Consider the following 21355-nt stretch of genomic DNA (forward strand, 5'->3'; position numbering starts at 1 on the left):
AATGAAGATAAAATTGATTTTTAAGTCGCGCGGTGAAAAATATATGAAAAGATAAAGAGTTACAACAATTTGTTGACCATGTTATACGAGGGTTACCTGTATTTGAAGTTATAAGGCAGATGATTATAATAATCTTAGAAATCAGTTCAGGCAGTTCCATGGGTGGAGGAATTCGAAGGACAAGATATCATCAGTGCTTGGGAACTGGTGAAGAAATATTTATTAGCAGCAATGGCAAGTTGTATACTGCAAATGAAAAAAGAGAACACAATTTTGTGTGAAGTGGTTGGCAAACACTATCAAATGCAGGTGACAAAGAGATTATGAAAGAGATATAAGGAGAGGGATGAGGAGCAGATGCATGAAGAATATAAAACTCAGGCCAGGAGAGTGACTAGTATGGTAAGGAAGGTAAAACTAGAATATCAGAAGAGACTTGAGATCCAAAGAATTCTAAGAAATTCTTTTGTTATATGGTCAGTAGGAGGAGGAGGAATGATTGTGGAAGAATGACATTGTTGGATAAAAAATGGGAGTAGAATGACTGATACACAAAGGACATAGTGGAGTTGTTCAATGAACACTTTATTGGGGTATTTCATCCTGGAAGTGGGTTTTAATATTAGAGGGATGGGGGAGGTTTGAGGGTGAGAAGAGCAAGAAGAGTGTGCGTTTCAAATAGTGAGTGTTCTGGATGCCAATAAAACAACGGGACTAGATGGAATTTTACCATAGGTTTTGAATGAATGTGTTAAAGAACTGACAGCTCTATTGACCAACCTTTTCAATGAGAGTCTGACCATGGAAAAGGTGCTCAAGGAGTGGAAGGAGGGTAAAATAGTACCATTGTTAAATCTTGAATGAAGATATTTCAATAAGAACTATCTCATTCCGGATTTAACAAGTTTAAAACACAAAGGGAACATGCTTGTATCTGGATAAAAATTTGAATAATTTAAAAATCTGTAAAGTAATGTATATGCAATTACTACCTAACCTTGTATATTAGCAGTGGAAGAAATTACTATAGGTATATGAACTTACTACCTAACTTTGTATATTAGCAATGGAAGAAAGTTTTTGTAAATTATGTATAGCCAAGCAGTAATACAAGTTCAAAGTTCGCCAGCCAGACACTGGGATTAGTGAAATAGACTAAAGCAATCACGTACGCATGTAGCACGCGCGGGGTTCTCAGAAGATGCTACGGGAGAAGGCAAGGCCCGAGCACAGAGGAATTCAGTACCGTGTGGAAATGTGTGACGCAAAAAGGGTGCCGTTAGGGGTAGATATATAAGAGCTGGGACCACCCAGCAAAGCTTGCTTGCTCTCGGGTTTGACATAGGCACCCGTCATTCAAGGGTTGCCACCTGAGTTATTCACAATGACGAGCAGATGAAAGGTTCAACGTATCGGTGTACAGACGGAGAAGTAGCAGCCAGGTAGTGAGCTAAATAAGTGCAGTTTCATCAGCATGCCGAGGAAGCCTGCATAAGCTGATTGATGTGCAATACCATGTGGACCAACCTAGGCTGAACTATTCCCATCTACACCAGAGAGGAAAGACTGTTATACCAAGATCCAAGCCAGGCCCAGGAGAATCAATAGTCCGGACAAAGAGTTAATATACGGAAGACAAGAAATTAAAGATTGAGAGAAAAAGCTTGATGAAATCATGGATCTGGTAATGTACAAACCTTTAGTTATTTTTGTATAGAAAGAAGAATTGTGTGCTAGAGAACAAGGACACTCATAAATAGAACTCTAGTTAATTTATAGGCAGGACTGTAATATATATTCAAATAGATGAGTGTTTCAGATCTAGTATTGTGTTTCAGTGTATGTTGTGAATGTTAATTAAGTTTGATATGTTATAGCATATCCTTAAGCACAGATAGTTAAACTAATGCCTGAGGGAAATTGTAGATAAAGGAATTGAAAGGGCATACCACTAAAGTTTGATAGTAATGTTTCTTGTTAAGGTCTTACAGTATAGATTTCAGTTTATTACAGTTTATTAAGTCGGGGAGGTTTTGCACAGAATGGGTGAGGATAGCAGGAGAACAAGAGGTCATTCCTGGAAGCTGTATAAGGAGGGTGTGAGCAAGGGAGTGAGGAGCAGGTTTTTTGCATGGAGAGTGGTGAGTGATTGGAATGCTTTGCCCGAGAGTGTGGTGTGTGCAGAGACAGTGAATATATTTAAGGCACAGTATGATAAACTGTGTGTATAACAGTGAACCTCCCACGATGAGTCTTTGACTCCATGGAGGTTTTATAATAATAATAATAATAATAATAATAATTTCTCTAATCTCAGAATACGTTAGCTTAATAGTTAAGATCACGACTGCAAACAGGGCTAAATACAGAAGGTTTTGATATTTGGAAACAAGGTATATATGTAGAATGATTGATCAAGTGCCTGTCTGAGAGTTCACTCCTTGACTGAGAATTTTTCCAATCTAAGGGCTCTGGGTGGCGCAGCAGAACAAATAAATTTTCCCAGGAACTAAGATTAATTTAATTTAATTCATACACATGACAATCTAAGTGGCAGAAGTACACATAGACCTCTATATAAATAAAATATAATAAAGTAAAAATAAGAACGATAAAAGGGAGTATAACACCATTGCATGAAGATGGTAATAGAATGGAAGTGTCAAACTATAGACCAATTTGTATTTCATCAATAGTTGTTAAGATATCGGAGAAATTAATGAATGCTTTTGTTTTAGTAATCTGATTGCCTTTTATAATAAAGTGACAAAAGAAAGATTGACGAGGAAAAGGCATATTCTGCCATTTTTTTGGATTTTACAAAGGCATTTGACAAGGTGCCACATGATAAGCTGATATTTTACAGCACATGGGTTTAGATGTCAGGTTAGTGAACTGTATTGGCTGTGGAACATTATCAAGGAAGTAGAACTTTACAAGTGGGGTCCCACAGGGCTCTTTACTGGGATCCATATTGTTTAACCTTTATATCAATGATATTTGTCAAGGATTGCAAGGGGATATTCAGTTGTTTGCAAATGATGTAAAGCTGGGAATGGTGATTAGTAATAGTGCAGATGTGGTAGCCCTTCAATGATTTGAATAAACTGGACAGATGGGCTACTGAATGGAGGTCAATTTAATTCAGCTAAATGTAAAGTCTTGAAGTTTGGGATACATTGATGGGAGGCTGCATACTCTGTTGGAGAAACTGTACTGAAGGAAGTTGGGGTGATGACTGATAAAAAATTAAAATTCAGGGAACATATTGTAAAGGTGATGAAGGTGCTGCAATACTGAGAAGGATGCTGACCAGTAGAGATAAAAGAGTTGTCATTCCATTGTATAAAGTCCTGATCAGACCACAGAATAGGCTTGGACTATTGTGCTCAAATTTGGTCCCCAGGATTTGGAGGAAATAAATTATCCTTGGAAAGAGTACAGAGGCAGATAACAAAAATGATATCAGGTCTGTATAATGTTAGTTATAAGGATAGGGTGAGGGAATGTGGGCTGCAAACTTTGGTAAATAGAAGTAAAGGTGATATGACACTTCATATGAAAGGATAGTGGTGTACTTCAGGGATTAACATCTGGACCATTATTGTTCAATCTATATATATTAACGACATTAGGAAGGATCTAACAGGAGATATTCAATTGTTTGCTGATGATGCAAAGGTGGGCAGGGCAATCAGGGATACTGCTGATATCCAGCAGTTACAGAATGATTTGAATAGGCTGAAAATTTGAGCAAATGATAACTATTAGTTCAATGTTATCAAGTGTAAAGTCATGCACTTTGGTGTGATGAGATTTCTAATAGAATATTATATTAGCAGGGTTATGCTACAAGAAATTAATGAGAATAGGGATGTTGGTGTTATGGTAGATAGGAATTATTTGTAGCTTTTGGGTTAACAGAAGATGATATAGTTAGTGGGATAGAATGCGAAGGGTATAGTATGTTCAGGAAGGATAAAGAGAAAAGAATTGGGGGAAGAGTGTTATTGATGATAGCCAATGAACTGCAGCCAAATAGAATAGAAGTTGAACTGACAGCAAAAATAGTACATTCGAGGCTATCTGGTGTGAGATTGAGGCCAGCAGAACAAAATGTACAGTTAGGTGCTGCTATAGACCAGGGGATGGAATAGATGATGGAGATAGTATGCATCGACAAATAGACTCAATGAGTGGAGGACAGGTAATTATTATGGAGGGATTTCAACTCTGGTAACATTTATTGGAAGGAAATGGAGTTATGCAGTTACTAAGGGATAATTACCTGAGATGGCATGTAATGGAATATACTAGGGGTTCGAGAGTGCTCGATCTAGTAATTGCGTCTCTGAGAATTTATCTATAACAAACATGACCACGTTGCCACCAATTAGTGAGAATGACCATATGGTCTTGACCTGGAAGGTGACTAAATGTGTGGAATTTTCAGTTAAGACAGGGTGTATGTGGAATTACCAGGCTGGTAATTTTGATAAGCTAAGGAGAATGCCTGGATCAGTGACATGGCATGTAAAAAAGCAAAGGCTGGATGTTGATAGTGCATGGGAAATGGTAAAGGAGTGTTTGAGGGAGGTAATGGCCGAATGCATACCTAGAGTCAGGAGAGTAATCGAGTGGGAGTTAAATGGATGAATAACACCATTAAGCTAAAGCTGCAAAAAAAGAAACAATTGTGGAGGGAATTTAAGGAGAAAGATGCAGGTTGCAGCCACATGAACAGTAGAAAAGGGTAACTAGTGTGGTAAGAAAAGCAAAAGCAGATTATGAAAAGAAGTTGTCAATGCATGCTAAAGAGAATCCCAAATAGTTCTTTCATTTTGCTGCAAGTAAAAGAAAAATGTATATGGCAGAATGATTTTAAGGAATGCTGATGGTAGGAACGTAACTAAATCAATCGAAATAGTAAAAGTACTAAGTGAACACTTTGCAATATCATCCAGGCAGTGATATTGCAGGAAAGAGGGAACCAATGGCTTATACAGGAACTGAGGTGAACGAAATGGAGGTGAATAGCATATTACAGAACCTTAATGTGAATACAACTGTGGGATTATTATTATTATTATTATTGTTGTTGTTCCGGGCAACTCCAAGGAATCGACAAATTCATCGAGGGAGGCCCTAACATCATGTCAAGAACAACTATTCGACATTCACACAGTATCTATCATACCTTGCCTTGAACTCATTCACGGTCGTAGCACCCACAACAGACTCTGGAAGCTTATTCCACTCATTCACTAGTCTCCAAGTAAAAAACCTAGCTCTAACACCCTTGTCAACCACACTCTTCCCCAGCTTCCATTCATGGCCCCTAGTCCTCCCACCACCAGTCATATTTTCAAAAATATCTTCTGGATCAATCTTATACAAACCCTTCAGTAATTTGAATGTCTCAATCATATCACCCTTCCTTCGCCTATCGACCAATTTCTGCAACCCACAAATCTTCAACCTATTCTCATAAGGTTCATTCCACAGACCTGCTATCATCTTAGTCACTCGTCTCTGGATCCTCTCCACTTACTCCCCATCACGAAGAAACCCTGGTGCCCATAACTGGGCACAGTAGTCCAGATGAGGTCTTATTAAGGCTCGATAAAGAGGAACAACAACTTGTTTGTCTCTGCATGTTAAAGTATTTTTCAGAAGCCAAGTGATTTGGTGAGCTGTTTTAGTCACTTTTGCAATGTTCCCCCTAAACTTCAATTCCCTATCCACCAACACTCCCAAATCCCTGGCATCATCAATCTCCTGGAGTACGGTTCCACCAATGCGATATACTGCTGCTATTCTTTTCACCCCAAAGTGCATAACCTTACACTTTGCCACATTAAATTGACATCCATTTTTCCTAGCCCAGTCCTCCAAACTATCCAAATCATCCTGTAAAATTTTGACATCCAGTGCACTCATAATTGCTCTACCCAACTTTGCATCATCAGCAAACAAGTGAACACTTCCTCTCAAATCCTTTCCTATATCACTGATGAACAAATTGAAAAGCAGTGGTCCAAGAACCGAGCCCTGTGGCACTCCACTAGTCACAAGAGGTCTTTTAGACTCCACTCCTGAATAAACCACTCTCTGGTATCTCTCCTTCAACCACCCTTCTATCCATCTCACCAACCCTACATCTATCCCCATCTGCTCCAGTTTACTGATTAGCGTTTCATGTGGTATCCTGTCAAAGGCCTTTGGCAAGGTCCAGTAGTATCACTGTAAACCCATTACCCCTATCCAGTTCAGCCATCACTGTGTTATAAAACGTGAGCAAGTTACTGAGGCATGAGCTACCCTTCACAAAACCATGTTGTCCCCCATACAATATCCCATTTTCATCTATCCAATCCTGTATTCTTTTCTTGACTAATTTCTCTAAGACCTTGACAATGATTCCTGATATGCTAATCGGTCGGTAATTTACAACAGCAGTCTTGGAACCACCTTTATGCAGTGGAACTATTTTCCCCTCTTTCCACCCCCTTGGAACTAACCCAGACCCGAGACTCAAATTAAACAAAATGGTCAAGGGTACTGTCAATTCTTTAGCTGCTTCTCGTACAACACGAGCTGGTATACCATCCAATCCCACAGATGTATTGACATTGAGGTTATGCAATAGGCTACTCACCTCCACTTCATTCACTACAATTCCCGTATAATCTACTAGTACATTCGTTTCTGCAATGTCACCACCTGGATGATATATTATTGCAAAGTGCTCACTGAGTAACTCAACTATATCAACTGATTCAGTTACCTCCCTACCATCGGCATTCTTTAAAATCATTCTGCCATGTACATTTTTCCTTTTACTTGCTACATATCTAAAAAACTGTTTAGTATTCTCTTTAGCCTGCATGGCCATGTTCTTTCGTAATCCTTTTTTGCTTTTCTTACCACACTCGTTACCCTTCTGGCCTGCGCTTTATACTGTTCGTGTGTCTGCCTGTCACCTTTCTCCTTAAATTCCCTCCATAGTTGTTTCGTTTTTTGCAGCTCAAGCTTAATGGTGTTATTCATCCATTTAACCCCTAGTTGATTTATTATTCGGACTCTAGGTATACAGTCAGCCATTGCTTCATGCAAACACTTCTTAACTACCTCCCATGCACTATCGACTTCTAGTCCTTGCAGTTGTACATGCCATGCACTGAACCAATCAAACTCCTAAGCTTGTCATACTTTCCAGCCTGATAATTCCACATCATATACCCTGTCTTAATTGAAAATTCTACACCTTTAGCTACCTCCCAAGTCAAGACCCTATGATCACTCTCACCGATTGGTGGCAATGTGGTCATATTTGTTACAGCCAAATCCTCAGATGTAATTACTAGGTCAAGCACTCTCTGACCCCTAGTATTTTCCATTACATGCTGTCGCAGATAGTTATCCCTTAATAACCGCATAAAATCCAATTCCTTCCTCCTGTGTGTCCTCTCCTCACTCCAATCAATGCGACCATAGTTGAAATCTCCCATAATAATCACCCTCCTTCCACTCATTTCTTCTATTTGCTTGTGCATACTGTCACCACCATCTTTTCCACCACCTGGTCTATAGCAGCACCCAATTGTATATTTAGTTCTGCTAGCCACAATCTCACACCAAATGGCTCAAATGTGCTCTTTTCTCTATCCTGCAATTCAACTTCTATTCTCCTTGGCTGCAGCTCATCAGCTATCATCAACAATACTCCTCCCCCCATTTTATTCTCCCTGTCATTCCTGAACACACTATATCCATCACATTCAATCCCACTAGCTATATCATCTACAGTCAGCCATGTTTCACTAATACCAATAACCTGTGGTCTGGAAGTGCCAACCATGGCCAAAAACTCTTCCTTCTTGTTCCTAATACTCCTAGTATTAGTGTACATGAATTTAAGACCCCATTAGCCCCAACCCTACCTTGATGCCTTATATTAACTATCCCACTCTGATTTGTTGTCCTTATTTGCTCGGGCATATTATATTCATTCTTACATTCAACTGCCTCCCTAAGGACTGTATATCTGCTCCCCCCCCCCTTAATAAATCTAGTTTCCCTGAATTTGCACATCCACCACATTCAGCAACACTTTCTCAAGTCTTCTTACACTGTAACCATTCAGATGCAAGCCATCCATCTTATATAGATCCTTTCGCCCATCGAACTCACTCCACATGTCCAAAATTCCACACCACTCGTCATACAAAACCCACGCATAAAGTCATTCGCAATTATGGCCCTCCTTTTAAACATTTCACTGTCATACCGTGGCAAAAGACTAATCATTCTAACTCTCTCACTCTTTTCTTTTGCTACCTGAAATAATTCATTCAGGTCTTCTATCATTTCCATTTTGTCTCCTTTCAAATCATTTGTACCTGCCACAACAATCATTTCTTTCACCCTTTCCTTTTGCTCTCTAATAGACTCACTTACATCCTTTATGGTCGCACCAGGTTGGTACGATTTTGTCAAATCCTCTAATATCACACCTCGTACTAACAAGTCTCCATACAGCACTCTATCCTTCATTTTGTTCATGTTCACACTCATATGTCTATTTTTCCTGTCATACTTTTTATTATTGGCTGGTTCATTCAGTCGACTTTTGCTCATACGCTCTACCTGCTGTTTTGCCCTTTGTATCGCACCATTCAACAACGCGATCTCACGCATTGCATCTATCTCATCTTTTTTATTCTCAGTAAAACCATTAATACTATCATTCACACTCTCCACATTCATACTCTCACAATTCTCTGGTACAACCTCGCCATTTCTTGTCATATCCCTATTTTCTTCATTCTGAAGTTTGACAAAAATATCACACTCACGATCCGAAATACTCTTCAATTTCTCATTCTCCCTATATTTTCTACACACATTCACTCCTTTATTATCATCTAACCACACTCCGACCGCACTCCGCAAAGCGTACATTTCCCAGCTAGTATACTGAATCATCTCTTTTATACTACTGTTCTTTGATAAAGATGGCGAACCATCGTTACTGGCTGCCATTTTCCTTCGTACTGGAGCCATACTTACTTGCAACGTATTTTATCAAATTATAACACACCAAAAACACACAAAAATATGCACTAAGAGACGCCAGGCAAACTACACAATATTAAATAAATTTATGAACGATAACTGAAAATAATACTTATCTTATCCGGAGCTTTCATGAACACTACACACTACGAATCCCTCTAGATTGGATGGTATACCAGCTCGAGTCTTATGTGAAGCAACCAAGGAATTGTCAGTGCCCTTAACCATATTGTTTAATCTAGTCTCAGCTCTGGGTTAGTCCCAAAGGTGTGGAAATTGGAGAAAATAGTTCCATTGCATAAAGGAGACTCCAAGACTGATGCATCAAATTATCAACCGATCAGCATATCAGGAGTCATTGGAGAAGTTGGTCAAGAGTAAAATACAAAAATGGACAGATGGAAATGGGATACTATATGGGGGGGGGTGGCAGCATGGTTTTGTGAAGGGTAGATCATGCCTCAGTAACTTGCTCATGTTTTATAATACAGTGACAGCTGAGTTGATACAGCTAATGGGTTTATAGTGATACTGCTGGACTTTGCAAAGGCCTTTGACAAAATACCAAATGGAATTCTAATTAGTAAACTGCAGCACATGGGGAAGGATAGGAGGGTGGTTGATGGAGAGATATCAGAGAGTGGTTTATTCAGGAGTAGAGTCCAAAAGAAGGTCTGTGACTAGTGGTGTGCTGCAGGGTTCTGTTCTTGGACCATCACTGCTATTTAATTTGTTCATTAATAATATAGGAAAGGATCTGAGAGGAACTGATCAGTTATTTGTGATGATGCAAAGTTGGATAGAGCAATAGTGAATACACATGATATCAAAATTTTGTAGGATGATTTGGATAGATTGGCAATCTGGCTAAGGAGAATGGATGTCAATTTAATGTGGCAAAGTGTAAAGTTATGCATTTTGAGGATGAAAAGATTATCAACAGTATATCACATTGGTGGAACTCCAGGAAATTGATGAAGCCAGAGACTTGGGTGTGTTAGTGGATAGGGAGTTAAAGTTTACGGGGCACATAGGCAAAAGTGGCTAAAGCAGCTCATCAGATCACTTGGCTACTGAAGAATACTTTGACAAGCTGGTTATTGTTTCTCTTTATCAAGCCTTGATAAGACCCCATCTTGAATACTGTGCACAGATCTGGGCACCAGGGTTTCTTGGTGATGGGGAGGAGGTAGAGAAAATTCAAAGCGAGTGACCAAGATGGTAGTTGGTCTATGGAATGAACTTTACGAGAACAGGTTGAAAATTTGTGGGTTACAGAAACTGGTTGATAGGCAGAAAAGGGGTGATATGATTGAGACATTCAAATTACTTATGGGTTTTTACAAGATTAATTCAGAGGAAATTTCAGAACAGGTGTGGTGGTAGGAGAATTAGGGGCCATCCATGGAAACTGAGCAAGAGTGTTAGAATTAGGGTTTTTTACTTGCATAGTGATGAATGAGTGGAATAAACTGCCAGAGTCTGCTGTCGGTGCCATGATTGTGAATAAGTTCAAAGCCACATATGACAGATACTGTGCAAATACTGAATAGTTCTTGACATGACGTTTAGGGTCTCCCTTGATGAGTCTAAAGACTCCTTGAGAGTTGTCTGTAATAATAATAATAATTTTGCATAACAAAAGCTATAATTACAAATCGGAAGATATTTGCAATGCTGAAATGAACCTTGACATGTAAGGATTGAGGAAGTCATTATGCATCTTTCCAATGCTTTGATAAAACCATACCTGGACTACTGTGTGCAGATTTGGTCGCCTGGATTCCAAGGGAGATAAAGAAGATGTCGAAAGTGTGCAAAGAAGGGTAACAAAGATTGCATTGGGATTATGGAATGTAGATTATGTGAACTACAGACTCTGGTTAATAGTAGAAAGAGGGGGTGATATGATATGAAGTCTATAAACTACTGAATGGGTGTTAGACGATATTGTCTAATGAAATTTTTTATTATATGGAAGGTGGGAAGAGAACATGAGATATCCATGGGAGTTAAGTTTGTTTGCAATAAAGAAAGGGGAAAGAGCTGGAATTTTCTTTCCCAGAACAGTCACTAAGTAAGTGGAATGAGAACGTATGGCAATGGTTTGAGTGAAGTATAGCTTCTCTCTTGAGTCACTGGAAGTTTCAGATAATAATAATAATCGACCAGAAATGCTCAAATACGGAGGTATAAAAGTTTTTCAATGGCTATACTGAATCATTCAGAGGGCCTGGTCAGAAGGACAAATTCCAGATTATTAGAGTAGAGCTTTGATAGCTCCCAGCTATAAAAAAGGGAATAAAGTTCATCATCATCATCTTCAAATTCCTGCCAAGGGGTGTACAGGATATGATAATACTATATGAAACATTTACATCATTACTAACTTCCTATCTACAATTTTCCTCCAAGTCAGTCTGTTACTTGTCAAGACTCCAACATTATCAGATCTTATATTTCTATTGTCTAAGGCACTTTGTACAGCATCAATTCACCTACATCTTGGTGTTCCTATGGGTCGTTTTCCTGCCAACCTGGCAGAGAACACTTGTTTTGCTAATCTTTCCTCGCCCATTCTGTTCAAGTGACCATACCACCTGAGATTAGTTCTGCTAACGCATTCCTGGATGCTGACAATGTCAAGTTCGTTCCTAATATCCTCGTTTTTAATATGATATTGCCATTGATGCCATCTGTTCACGCCTCTAATCTTTCTCAGGACTCTCATATCTGTGGTCTCTAGTCTTTGGTCAAGTGTTTTACTTCTGACCCAGCTCTCAGATCCATAAGTTAAAACTGGTTTGAACACTGTCTTGTATACAGCTAATTTAGTGTTCCGATTAATTTCTCTCTTATTCCATATGAATTTATTCAACTGACTTCCTACCATACCAGCTTTGTTGATTCTATTGTCTATTTCCATATTTAATTTACCATCTTCACTAAAAATCGTGCCTAAGTAGCTGAAATGTTTTATTTGTTCCACAGGTTCTCCATTCACAACACAGTTGATATTTTCAATGATTCTGCCTATTTTAATTGTCTTTGTCTTTTTATTGCTGACCTTTATCATATCTATTACAACAGTTATTCAATTTAGTCAGGGAATCTTGCAGACTTGTAGCAGATTTATTTAAAAGTATAACATCAACCGCATAAAGCAAAGAGCTGACATTAACATCTCCAATTTTGATATCATGTTTAATACCACTTTCCTTCATAATGTGATCCATATAGATAATGAATAACAGAGGGGATAATGTACATCCTTGTCTCACACCAGGTTTAACATTAATCCATCTTCCTGTACTTCCTTCAATTCTAATTGCTGACTTACAACTCAAATAAAGTCCAAGTATTGCTTGATATAATGTCTCATTGACACCATATAACTGTAGAATATTTAGAATATTGAATAGCTTCTCTCTTGGCACCTTGTCATATGCCTTTTCCAAATCGACAAAACTTAAATACAGATCTCTGTTATATTCCCATGCTTTCTCGACTATTTGTCGTAAAGTGAAAATCTGATCCTGACAGCCTCTATTTGGCCTGAATCCAGCTTGTTCTTCACCAAGCTTTTCTTCCACAATTCTTCTCAACCATTTCTCAAGTATACTTGCATATATCTTACCAGGAACACTCAGTAGGGATATACCTTTGTAATTCTTGCATTCAGTTTTTTTCCCCTTTTTATATATGGGTACTATGAGAGCTCTGTTCCACTCATTGGGAATTCGTCCCTGTGACCAGGCATTCTGAACTATGCAGTGCAGCCACTGTAAGACTTTTATACCACCATACTTCAGCATTTCTGGTCGAATATCATCTACTCCTGCTGCCTTTCCACATTTCAAGCCTTTGATGGCATTTTCTACTTCAAGTATGGATATGTATTCCTGACTGCATGCTTGGTCAGTGTTTTTTTTACCACTGTGCTATCATCACTGCTTGTTTCATTTAGCAGTTTTTCAAAGTAATTACTCCATACTTCAAGGATATCTTTTTCTCCCATTTTCATGTCACCTTTATCATCTCTAGCTCCTTTTACAGCACACTTTTCTCCATTTCTAAGCTTCTTCAACAACTTCCAGAATATTTTGCCACCTTTTTGATATTTATTTTCTATGTTCTTGCCAAAGTCCTCCCATGACTTTTGTTTAGCTAGTTTTATACAATGTTTAGCTTTCTTACATTTGAGCACCAGCTGACTTATTTGCCAGGAACATTTGATATGCTTTCTTCTTTTTCTTTACTGCCTGGTTAACTTCTTGGGTCCACCATGGATTTCTGATTTTTCTATCCTTGCAGACAACCTCACAACATGCCTCTCTGGCTGAATCAATCTGGGTTTTCTTCAACACTTGCCACTGAATCTCCAAGGTTTGGTTCCTGTTCTCAAACTCTTTCATTTTTTCTTAAATAATCTTTGTGTATTTTAGACTATAGTTCACATCTGAGAGCTGCTCAACTATTATTCACTTTAAAACTTTCTTACATGTTATTCTTTTCAATATGAAATTCAATTTTATCCAGCTCAAGACTAAATAGTGATCACTTCCAATTTCAAATCCTCCATGCACTCTGGTGTCCTGCACCAGGGAAAAAACATCACTATCAACAATAACATAATCAATTAGACTTTTCTTATTCCTTGCCTCTTCTCTCCATGTGAATTTGTAAACATTTTTATGTTGGAACATGGTGTTAGTAATAACCAGTCCAAGTCTTGAGCAGAAATCCAACAGATATTTGCCATTATTATTAGTTTTGCTCTTTTCTCCAAATTTTCCCAAAATATTTTTGTATGTCTCACAATCATTTCCTACTCTGCTATTTAGATCCCCAACAAGGACCAACTTTTCCTTTTTCATTGTGTCAATTGCTTTTTCTAAAGCCTCAAAAAATTTCTCCACCTTCTACCTTAGTAGAACCTTCTGTGGGACCATAGGCACAAATAAGTCTCATTGTCCAGTTTCCCATTCTCATATTTGCCCACATTACTCTACTTGAGACTGACTGCCATTCAAGAAGATTAGCCTCGTATTTTGTGTTGAATACGATGGCTACTCCTTCTTTTCCTTGATTGTCATTGCCTGAATATAACATTTTGTATTTATTGCTCAGAAAGATCTCACCAGTTTTGGTCTTTTTTGTTTCAGTCACCCCTATTATGTCAATTCGTACTTATCTAATTCCTCAGCTAGCTCCATTTCTTTGCCATTCAGGGTTCTTACGTTGATAGTACCGATCTTTAACTCTGGTGATGTTGAATTGGGGTGTGTTTTCAGATTTGTTCCAGTAGCTGACGTTTCGCTTCGTTCTGGTTCCCTGGCGAAAACAATTGGTGCCTTGTTTAACCGGCGACACCCCAGCTGGAATGAAATTTTGTCATGTTGTACCATCATTTGTATTTTGGTTTAAGTCAATAAGAATACAATTTGATCGGATAAATCCCAAATTGTCATTCCATCCTGATTCGTTCAGTATCCAGTAGATACCCAACAGGGTGCACCATAAGAAGGTGAGGATTGGACATTAGGTCAGAAGCCCTGGTCGGTTCTCCGCATTCCTTTAAATGCTATGTGGAGGTCTCCTCTCAGTTATACAGCTTTGACCCTTAAGCACCGCAAAAATAGTATCTCATTTCTCAATATACTAATTATAAAAAATTGTAACACATATGCTGGGAATAAAGTTGAATGTGAGAATTACAGAGGCATTTCTCTACTAAGTGTTCCAGAAACTTGGAAAAGAGCAAGCTGAGAAATCTTGGAAATAAGATAAGGATCTGTACTTAAGTTTTATATATATATATATATATATGGAAAAGCATATAAGGTGCCCAGAAGAAAGCTTTTCAAAATACTACAGTTATATGGGATAAATAGAACATCATGCAGAGCCATACATAATCCATATTTAAGACATAAGTCAGCAGTTAGAATTGAAGGAAATAAGGGAAATGGTTTGATGTAAAATCAGGCATAAGAGAAAGGGGTACCCATTCATCATCTATATGGATTGCATTATGAAAGAAAGTATTATTAAACCTGATATTAGAATCAAAGATATCAAACTTAGCTCTTTGCTTTATGCAGGTAAGGTACTCCTAAACACAGCTAGTGTAAGTCTCCAGGATTCTCTAACTAAATTGAATAACAGCTGTAACAAATTTGGCATCAAAATCAGCAATGAAAACACCAAAGCTATGAAAATAAACAGGAACAATGAAGAATCTATAGAACAAATAAAATATGGAAATATAACAACAGAATAAATAAAGCTAGCATGGTAGGGAGCCAAGTGAATAAATTTATATGGAATAAGACTGAAATTAGCCAGTACACTAAACTAGCAATATATAAACAATGTTCAAACCATTTTTAAGTTATGGATTTGAGAGTTGGATTTAGAAAGAAATAAAGCATTCAATCAAACATCAGAGATCTCAGATATGTGAGTGTTCTGAGAGAAATCAAGAGCCTGAAGAGGAAGCATCAATTGCAGAATCATATTAAAAATGAAAATATTAAGAAGGAACTTGATATTGATAACATCAAAGAATGTGTGAGCAGGGCTAATCTAATCTGGTGATCACTTAGACAAAATGAGAAAGGAAAGGTCAGAAAAATATGCCAAGATGGCAGTATCTAGGTAGATTGATTCAGTCAGGAGTGCCTTAAAAGATCAAAATGTTAGATGCAACAATATTAGACATGACAGGTATGGCAAGTAATAGACCAATTTGAGTTAAACTATTGACAGGAGATTACTGATAATGTATACTTAATTATATAGTACTGTGGTAGCAGTGAGTACACCCATGAATGTACATATCAAGAAACTGATGATGATGATGATGGTTATAATACTCTGATTTATATTTGCCAATTCTCAACCAACTAGCCAGCTTGGTTAGCCTAATGGTTAATGTCTCTGTTCTCCAACTAAAGGCTGTCAGTTCAATATCTCACTATAGCATATACATGTTTGTGAAAGCGTTTAGGTAGTAGACAATTTTTTTTTTCACCTGATGTAAGACTGTGGCATATTTGCTCTCTCTCAGAGCTGGTTTATTTAAACATTACTCTACCCACAGTACTAAATGGAGGTTCCTAATCTATCCCACAAGCGATAACAAGTAAACGGTTGAGTGATATCAAAATTTTCTCTTCTTGTATTATATCATTTGACAGTTCTTGCCTCTTGAGCAGCGTTTCCTCTTTTAACTGATCGGTGTTTATACATGCACTTGAAAATATTAACTGAATTCTTCAACATCTCCATTAGATTATTCCAGTTACCTAGCTATGATGAATCCATTTCTATTTTCCTTACATCTTCTTACATATGTATGGTCAACTCTCATTAGAACAAATGTTCATTACAACAAGTACCAAAATGTACCAGCAAAAAACAAAGCACAGTGGTATTCTAAAAGAAATTCTTTTAGAATACCACTCTAAGACTATCCACTATAACAAACTATTCCTGTGTTCACATGAAATTGCTATAGCAGGAATTAACTGTAAAGCTTTTCAGATTTAATCTTAATATTTATAGCTTGTTGTAATTAAAATTTTGAATTACAATAGCATGCTTAATATCTGATTTTGCATCTTAATTTAGTGTCCATTCAATTAAATTGTCACCAATTTAATCTTAATTCTCCTTCTAAGGTCAAATGATGTTCTAACTAGTTAATATGGTACATCACTAATTCCGCTAATATCATGAATCAATACAACCTATATTAAATTTCTCCACCATGATAATTACATTACTATGATTACATCAAACTGTATAGAGCTAATTTTTATTAAGCACCACACAGTCTCTAACTTCTCTCCCAAATGGGGATTCAATGTATCAGTCTTACAGTCTAAATCTCCTCTGATAAGCAATATAATCTCTGCCCATTCTATTTGGTCTCTTCTGAAAACATTGCCCATGTTAACACATGACTCAGAAGAATATTTAACCGGGTGGAAAGGCTTGTGTGTTTATCACACATGTTGAAATGGATTTTAATGGTATTGATACGAACACAGATTGATAAGAAAATAACTATTTATTAAATTAAAAGCTAATATTTCACTGGTATTATAACTAGCATCTTCAGTGCACACAAACAAAGCTTGTTATAAATGCGAGACAACCACGATACGGCATAACAGCGGGGCTAGTATAAGTAATTGCAGTGTGCAACACAAGACTAAAGTCCTAATAAGGCACCATCTAAGTTAAAATTAATACTCACAATGTGAATCCTTTGTTTGTGTGCTCTGAAGATGCTGGATATAATATCAGCCAAATATTAGCTTTTAAGTTAATAAATGGTTATTTTCTTATCTGTGTTCGTATCAATACCGTTAAAATCCAATTCAATGTGACTCAGAAATCCACATGACAACTTAATTTCTCCAGTTAATAATGTAAACAATGAACTTATTTTTAAAGCATTGTGTACTAGCATACAAAAGTGTGATACTATTACACTGATACATCATCAGTGGAAAACAGTAGTTTGATACAAAATAGAGTGTGAACAATGGATTGATTTGAAACAGTGAGAGTCAAGTGATGTTATACATCATGGGTGGCCAAACTTTTAGACGTTGGGAGCTACTTACCTAGTGAAAATATCTCTACCGACGACTATAGATGCGATCGAAAATTGTGGAATATTTTCGAGATTTTTAAAAGTTTATAAGGCAATAAATATAACAAAAAAAAAAGAAAATTTATTGTTCATAACTTTATTAAAAAATAATAACAATAAAAAATACAAAAAACTAAATAAAATTATACAAACAAAATTGAATATTTTAATTTAATTGGACGATACCTGACATTACATAGATGCAGCTAAACGATCATAATCTGGATCGTACAAACTTTATACAAAGAAATAAAGTACAAAGAAATTCGTAAACACGATTCCAGATGTTGATCACTTAGCTGTGATCTATGCTTTGTCTTAATAGCATTCATATGTGAGAATGCCGATTCACACAAATAAGTTGATCCAAAAAATGCATTAAAATAAGCGGCGATTCTCTAAATATTTGGATATTTACTTTTGTGGATCAACTTCCAAAAACTATTATTCGAGGCAATTGATTTGAGGTGGATATCGCATTTCATATTTCTAATTCCTTCTTCCAAATCTACTCTATTTGTATCGAGAAATTCATTCAATTTTGAAGCTGTATTTTCAACATAAATATTTTCATTGCAGGGATATGATAAAAAAGTAGCGATATCATCGAGCTTACTGATTCCTACAAATCCTACCTCATATTCATTTAATTTGCTACATTCAGTTGCCTTGTGGTCGGTTCTTGGTCACCCGTTATACATGAAACAATGCAAAGGTATAACTCAGAAAACATTGTATTATTAGTCATTAATTAACTGTATTATTAATTAAAACTTTAATGATATGTAATTAAAATAAGACTCTCCCGTATCTTTGATAGTGAGAGGCAGTCATTCTGATTCAAGTTCAGATGATGAAGTAGAGCTTTGGCTGTTATACTAAATAAATGTTCAAATTTATAATGATAAGGATGGAGTAAGTGTGTTTCAGACCATTGGCTATTGTGGTCTGTATGTATTACATGTTTTGCAATGCCAGATTTCTTGGATTTCCTACTGATGATATAAGACTCGTGTTCTCTGTTAGTCGAAGTCATCCTCTCTTCCATCTGCTTGGTAGTGGCCAAATCATCACTCTCTTGGGACATCCCATGTAGCTTTTCAATTATATGAATGTGTTGTGCTAACTGCGCTAGCACCATTTCCATAATTCTTGTCTTAGCGTTTGATAACTGGTTAGGTGTTTTAAGTTGTGTGGAAGACTGTTGATCAGAGTAGGAAGTATAGTGTAGTAGTAGGCTACTTCATTATTGAAGTAGCTGTTAATATGATTACGTAGTGTCTCAGGTTTGATATGCTTAAAAATTTTATGTGAGCTCAGTAAAGTTTTTTTTTTTTAAGTGTTTCATGTGTACTGATTCTCCAAAGCACCACGAAAATGATTCTTTTGTGAAACATTTCTAATTTGCACAGGTAACTGTTTTCTGTATTACAGTATTGTTTCACAGATGCTATGGTAGGTAATTTTCTTAGTGTTGATTGGTATCATATTCTTTACTTGGAAAAATTTAGCTGTAATAATGCAAAGTTGCTTATTAAGGTATCCAATGTGCTTGGTCAATTTAAGGTGACAGTCAATATAAAGGCCTAGGTTATTCATTATTATAATTATTTTTATATGCTATACTATATTTTTTTAAATATTATATAATATTATTATTACTAGTATTATATGATAAGAACAATGACAATAATAATTAATCTTATTCATTAATAATTATTATCAATAATTAATGATGTAATATTTTCATATAATACTTTTATATAGTAATGATGTAATATTTTCATAATAGTATTTCATATAGACTACAAGATATGATATGAAAATGAATATTTTCATATCATATCTTGTAGTCCCCCCCCCAAGAGGACATATCAGGAATTCGACGATAATTAATAGTGATAATAGTATATCTCATCTTCAGTAAATACTCATATGCATTAAATTTTCATTTTTAATGTATTTTTTATTTAGTCTATACACACATGCATTATTTAAGATTTTAAGAATTAAGCTTTAAACCTTTACAATAATTTTACAACTTCTGCATAAAAAATCTGTTTTCCTTATTATTCCTGTCTTGAGACTTCAGCATTTTATGTTAATTAAGCAACAGGAGTGAAATAAACAGAAACATTACGTAGTTATATAATTATAACAATAATAAAATTAATACTCACAATGTGAATCCCTTGTTTGGTGATTTTGAATTTTCTGACTTATGACTTCCTGTCATACCTGCTAGTTTTGCGATATTTACAAACCTAAGTAATCAAAATACTACTTTCATTAACAAGTCACTATAGCATACTCTCTACTGTATCAAAATTATTTGGACATTCTGATTGCTTTGCAACATCTACAAACCTAAGTAAACAACAATACTGCTTTAATAAGTCACAACATCATCATAACTTATCAAAATTATTATTAATTAGGCATCTCATAGAGTCTGAAGACTCATCTTGAGAGTCTCATACAAACCACAATGTCCATCATACCTTTCCATAAACTCGTTTACTGAAAAAATAGTAATGACTATATGGGCTGGCAATTTGGGATTTAGCCGACCAAATTGTATTCTTATTGGTTAAACCAAAATAAAAAATGATGGTACGACATGACAAAATTTCATGCCGGCTGGGGCGTTGCCCGGTTAAACAAGTCTCCCGTTGTTTTCGCCAGGGAACCAGGGCGAACAGCGAAAAGTCAGCTACTGGAACAAATCTGAAAACAAACCCCAACTCAACATCACCAGATTTAAAGATCGGTACTATCAACATAAGAAGCCTGAATAGCAAAGAAATGGAGCTAGCTGAGGAATTAGATAAGTACCAGATCGACATAATAGGAGTGACTGAAACAAAAAAGACAAAAACTGGTGAGATCTTTCTGAGCAATAAATACAAAACGTTATATTCAGGCAATGACAATCAAGGAAAAGAAGGAGTAGCCATAGTATTCAACACAAAATATGAGGCTAATCTTCTTGAATGGCAGTCAGTCTCAAGTAGAGTAATGTGGACAAATATGAGAATGGGGAACTGGACAATGAGACTTATTTGTGCCTATGGTCCCACAGAAGGCCCTACTAAGGTAGAAGTGGAGGAATTTTTTGAGACTTTAGAAAAAGCAACTGACACAATGAAAAAGGAAAAGTTGGTCCTTGTTGGGGATCTAAATAGCAGAGTAGGAAATGATTGTGAGACATACAAAATATTTTGGGAAAATTTGGAGAAAAGAGCAAAGCTAATAATAATGGCAAATATCTGTTGGATTTCTGCTCAGGACATGGACTGGTTATTACTAACACCATGTTCCAACATAAAAATGTGCACAAATTCACATGGAGAGAAGAGGCTAGGAATAAGAAAAGTCTCATTGACTATGTTATTGTTGATAGTGATGTTTTCTCCCTGGTGTAGGACACCAGAGTGCACAGAGGATTTGAAATTAGTCTTCTTGAGCTGGATAAAATTGAATTTCATATTGAAAAGAATAACATATAAGAAAGTTTTAAAGCGAATAATAGTTGAGCAGCTCTCAGATGTGAACTATAGTCTAAAATACACAAAGATTATTTAAGAAAAAATGAAAGAGTTTGAGAAC

At 36.5% G+C, this 21355-nt stretch overlaps 1 protein-coding gene across 1 annotated transcript in view; it reads right to left on the reverse strand.

Annotated features, from left to right (window-relative positions):
- Positions 1-21355, reverse strand: part of FIG4 (polyphosphoinositide phosphatase FIG4) — a 362814-nt gene that overhangs the window by 23781 nt on the left and 317678 nt on the right. The window contains exon 21 of the mRNA XM_090408874.1: positions 19927-20010. Within this exon, the coding sequence (XP_090265000.1) occupies positions 19927-20010 (84 nt within the window). The remainder of the gene's footprint in view (positions 1-19926; positions 20011-21355) is intronic.

Source organism: Typopeltis vanoorti, chromosome 19 (genome assembly GCF_054136105.1).
Source record: "Typopeltis vanoorti isolate ZY-2024b chromosome 19, IOZ_Tvanoo_1.0, whole genome shotgun sequence".
In the NCBI taxonomy this organism is placed as follows: Eukaryota; Metazoa; Arthropoda; class Arachnida; order Uropygi; family Thelyphonidae; genus Typopeltis; species Typopeltis vanoorti.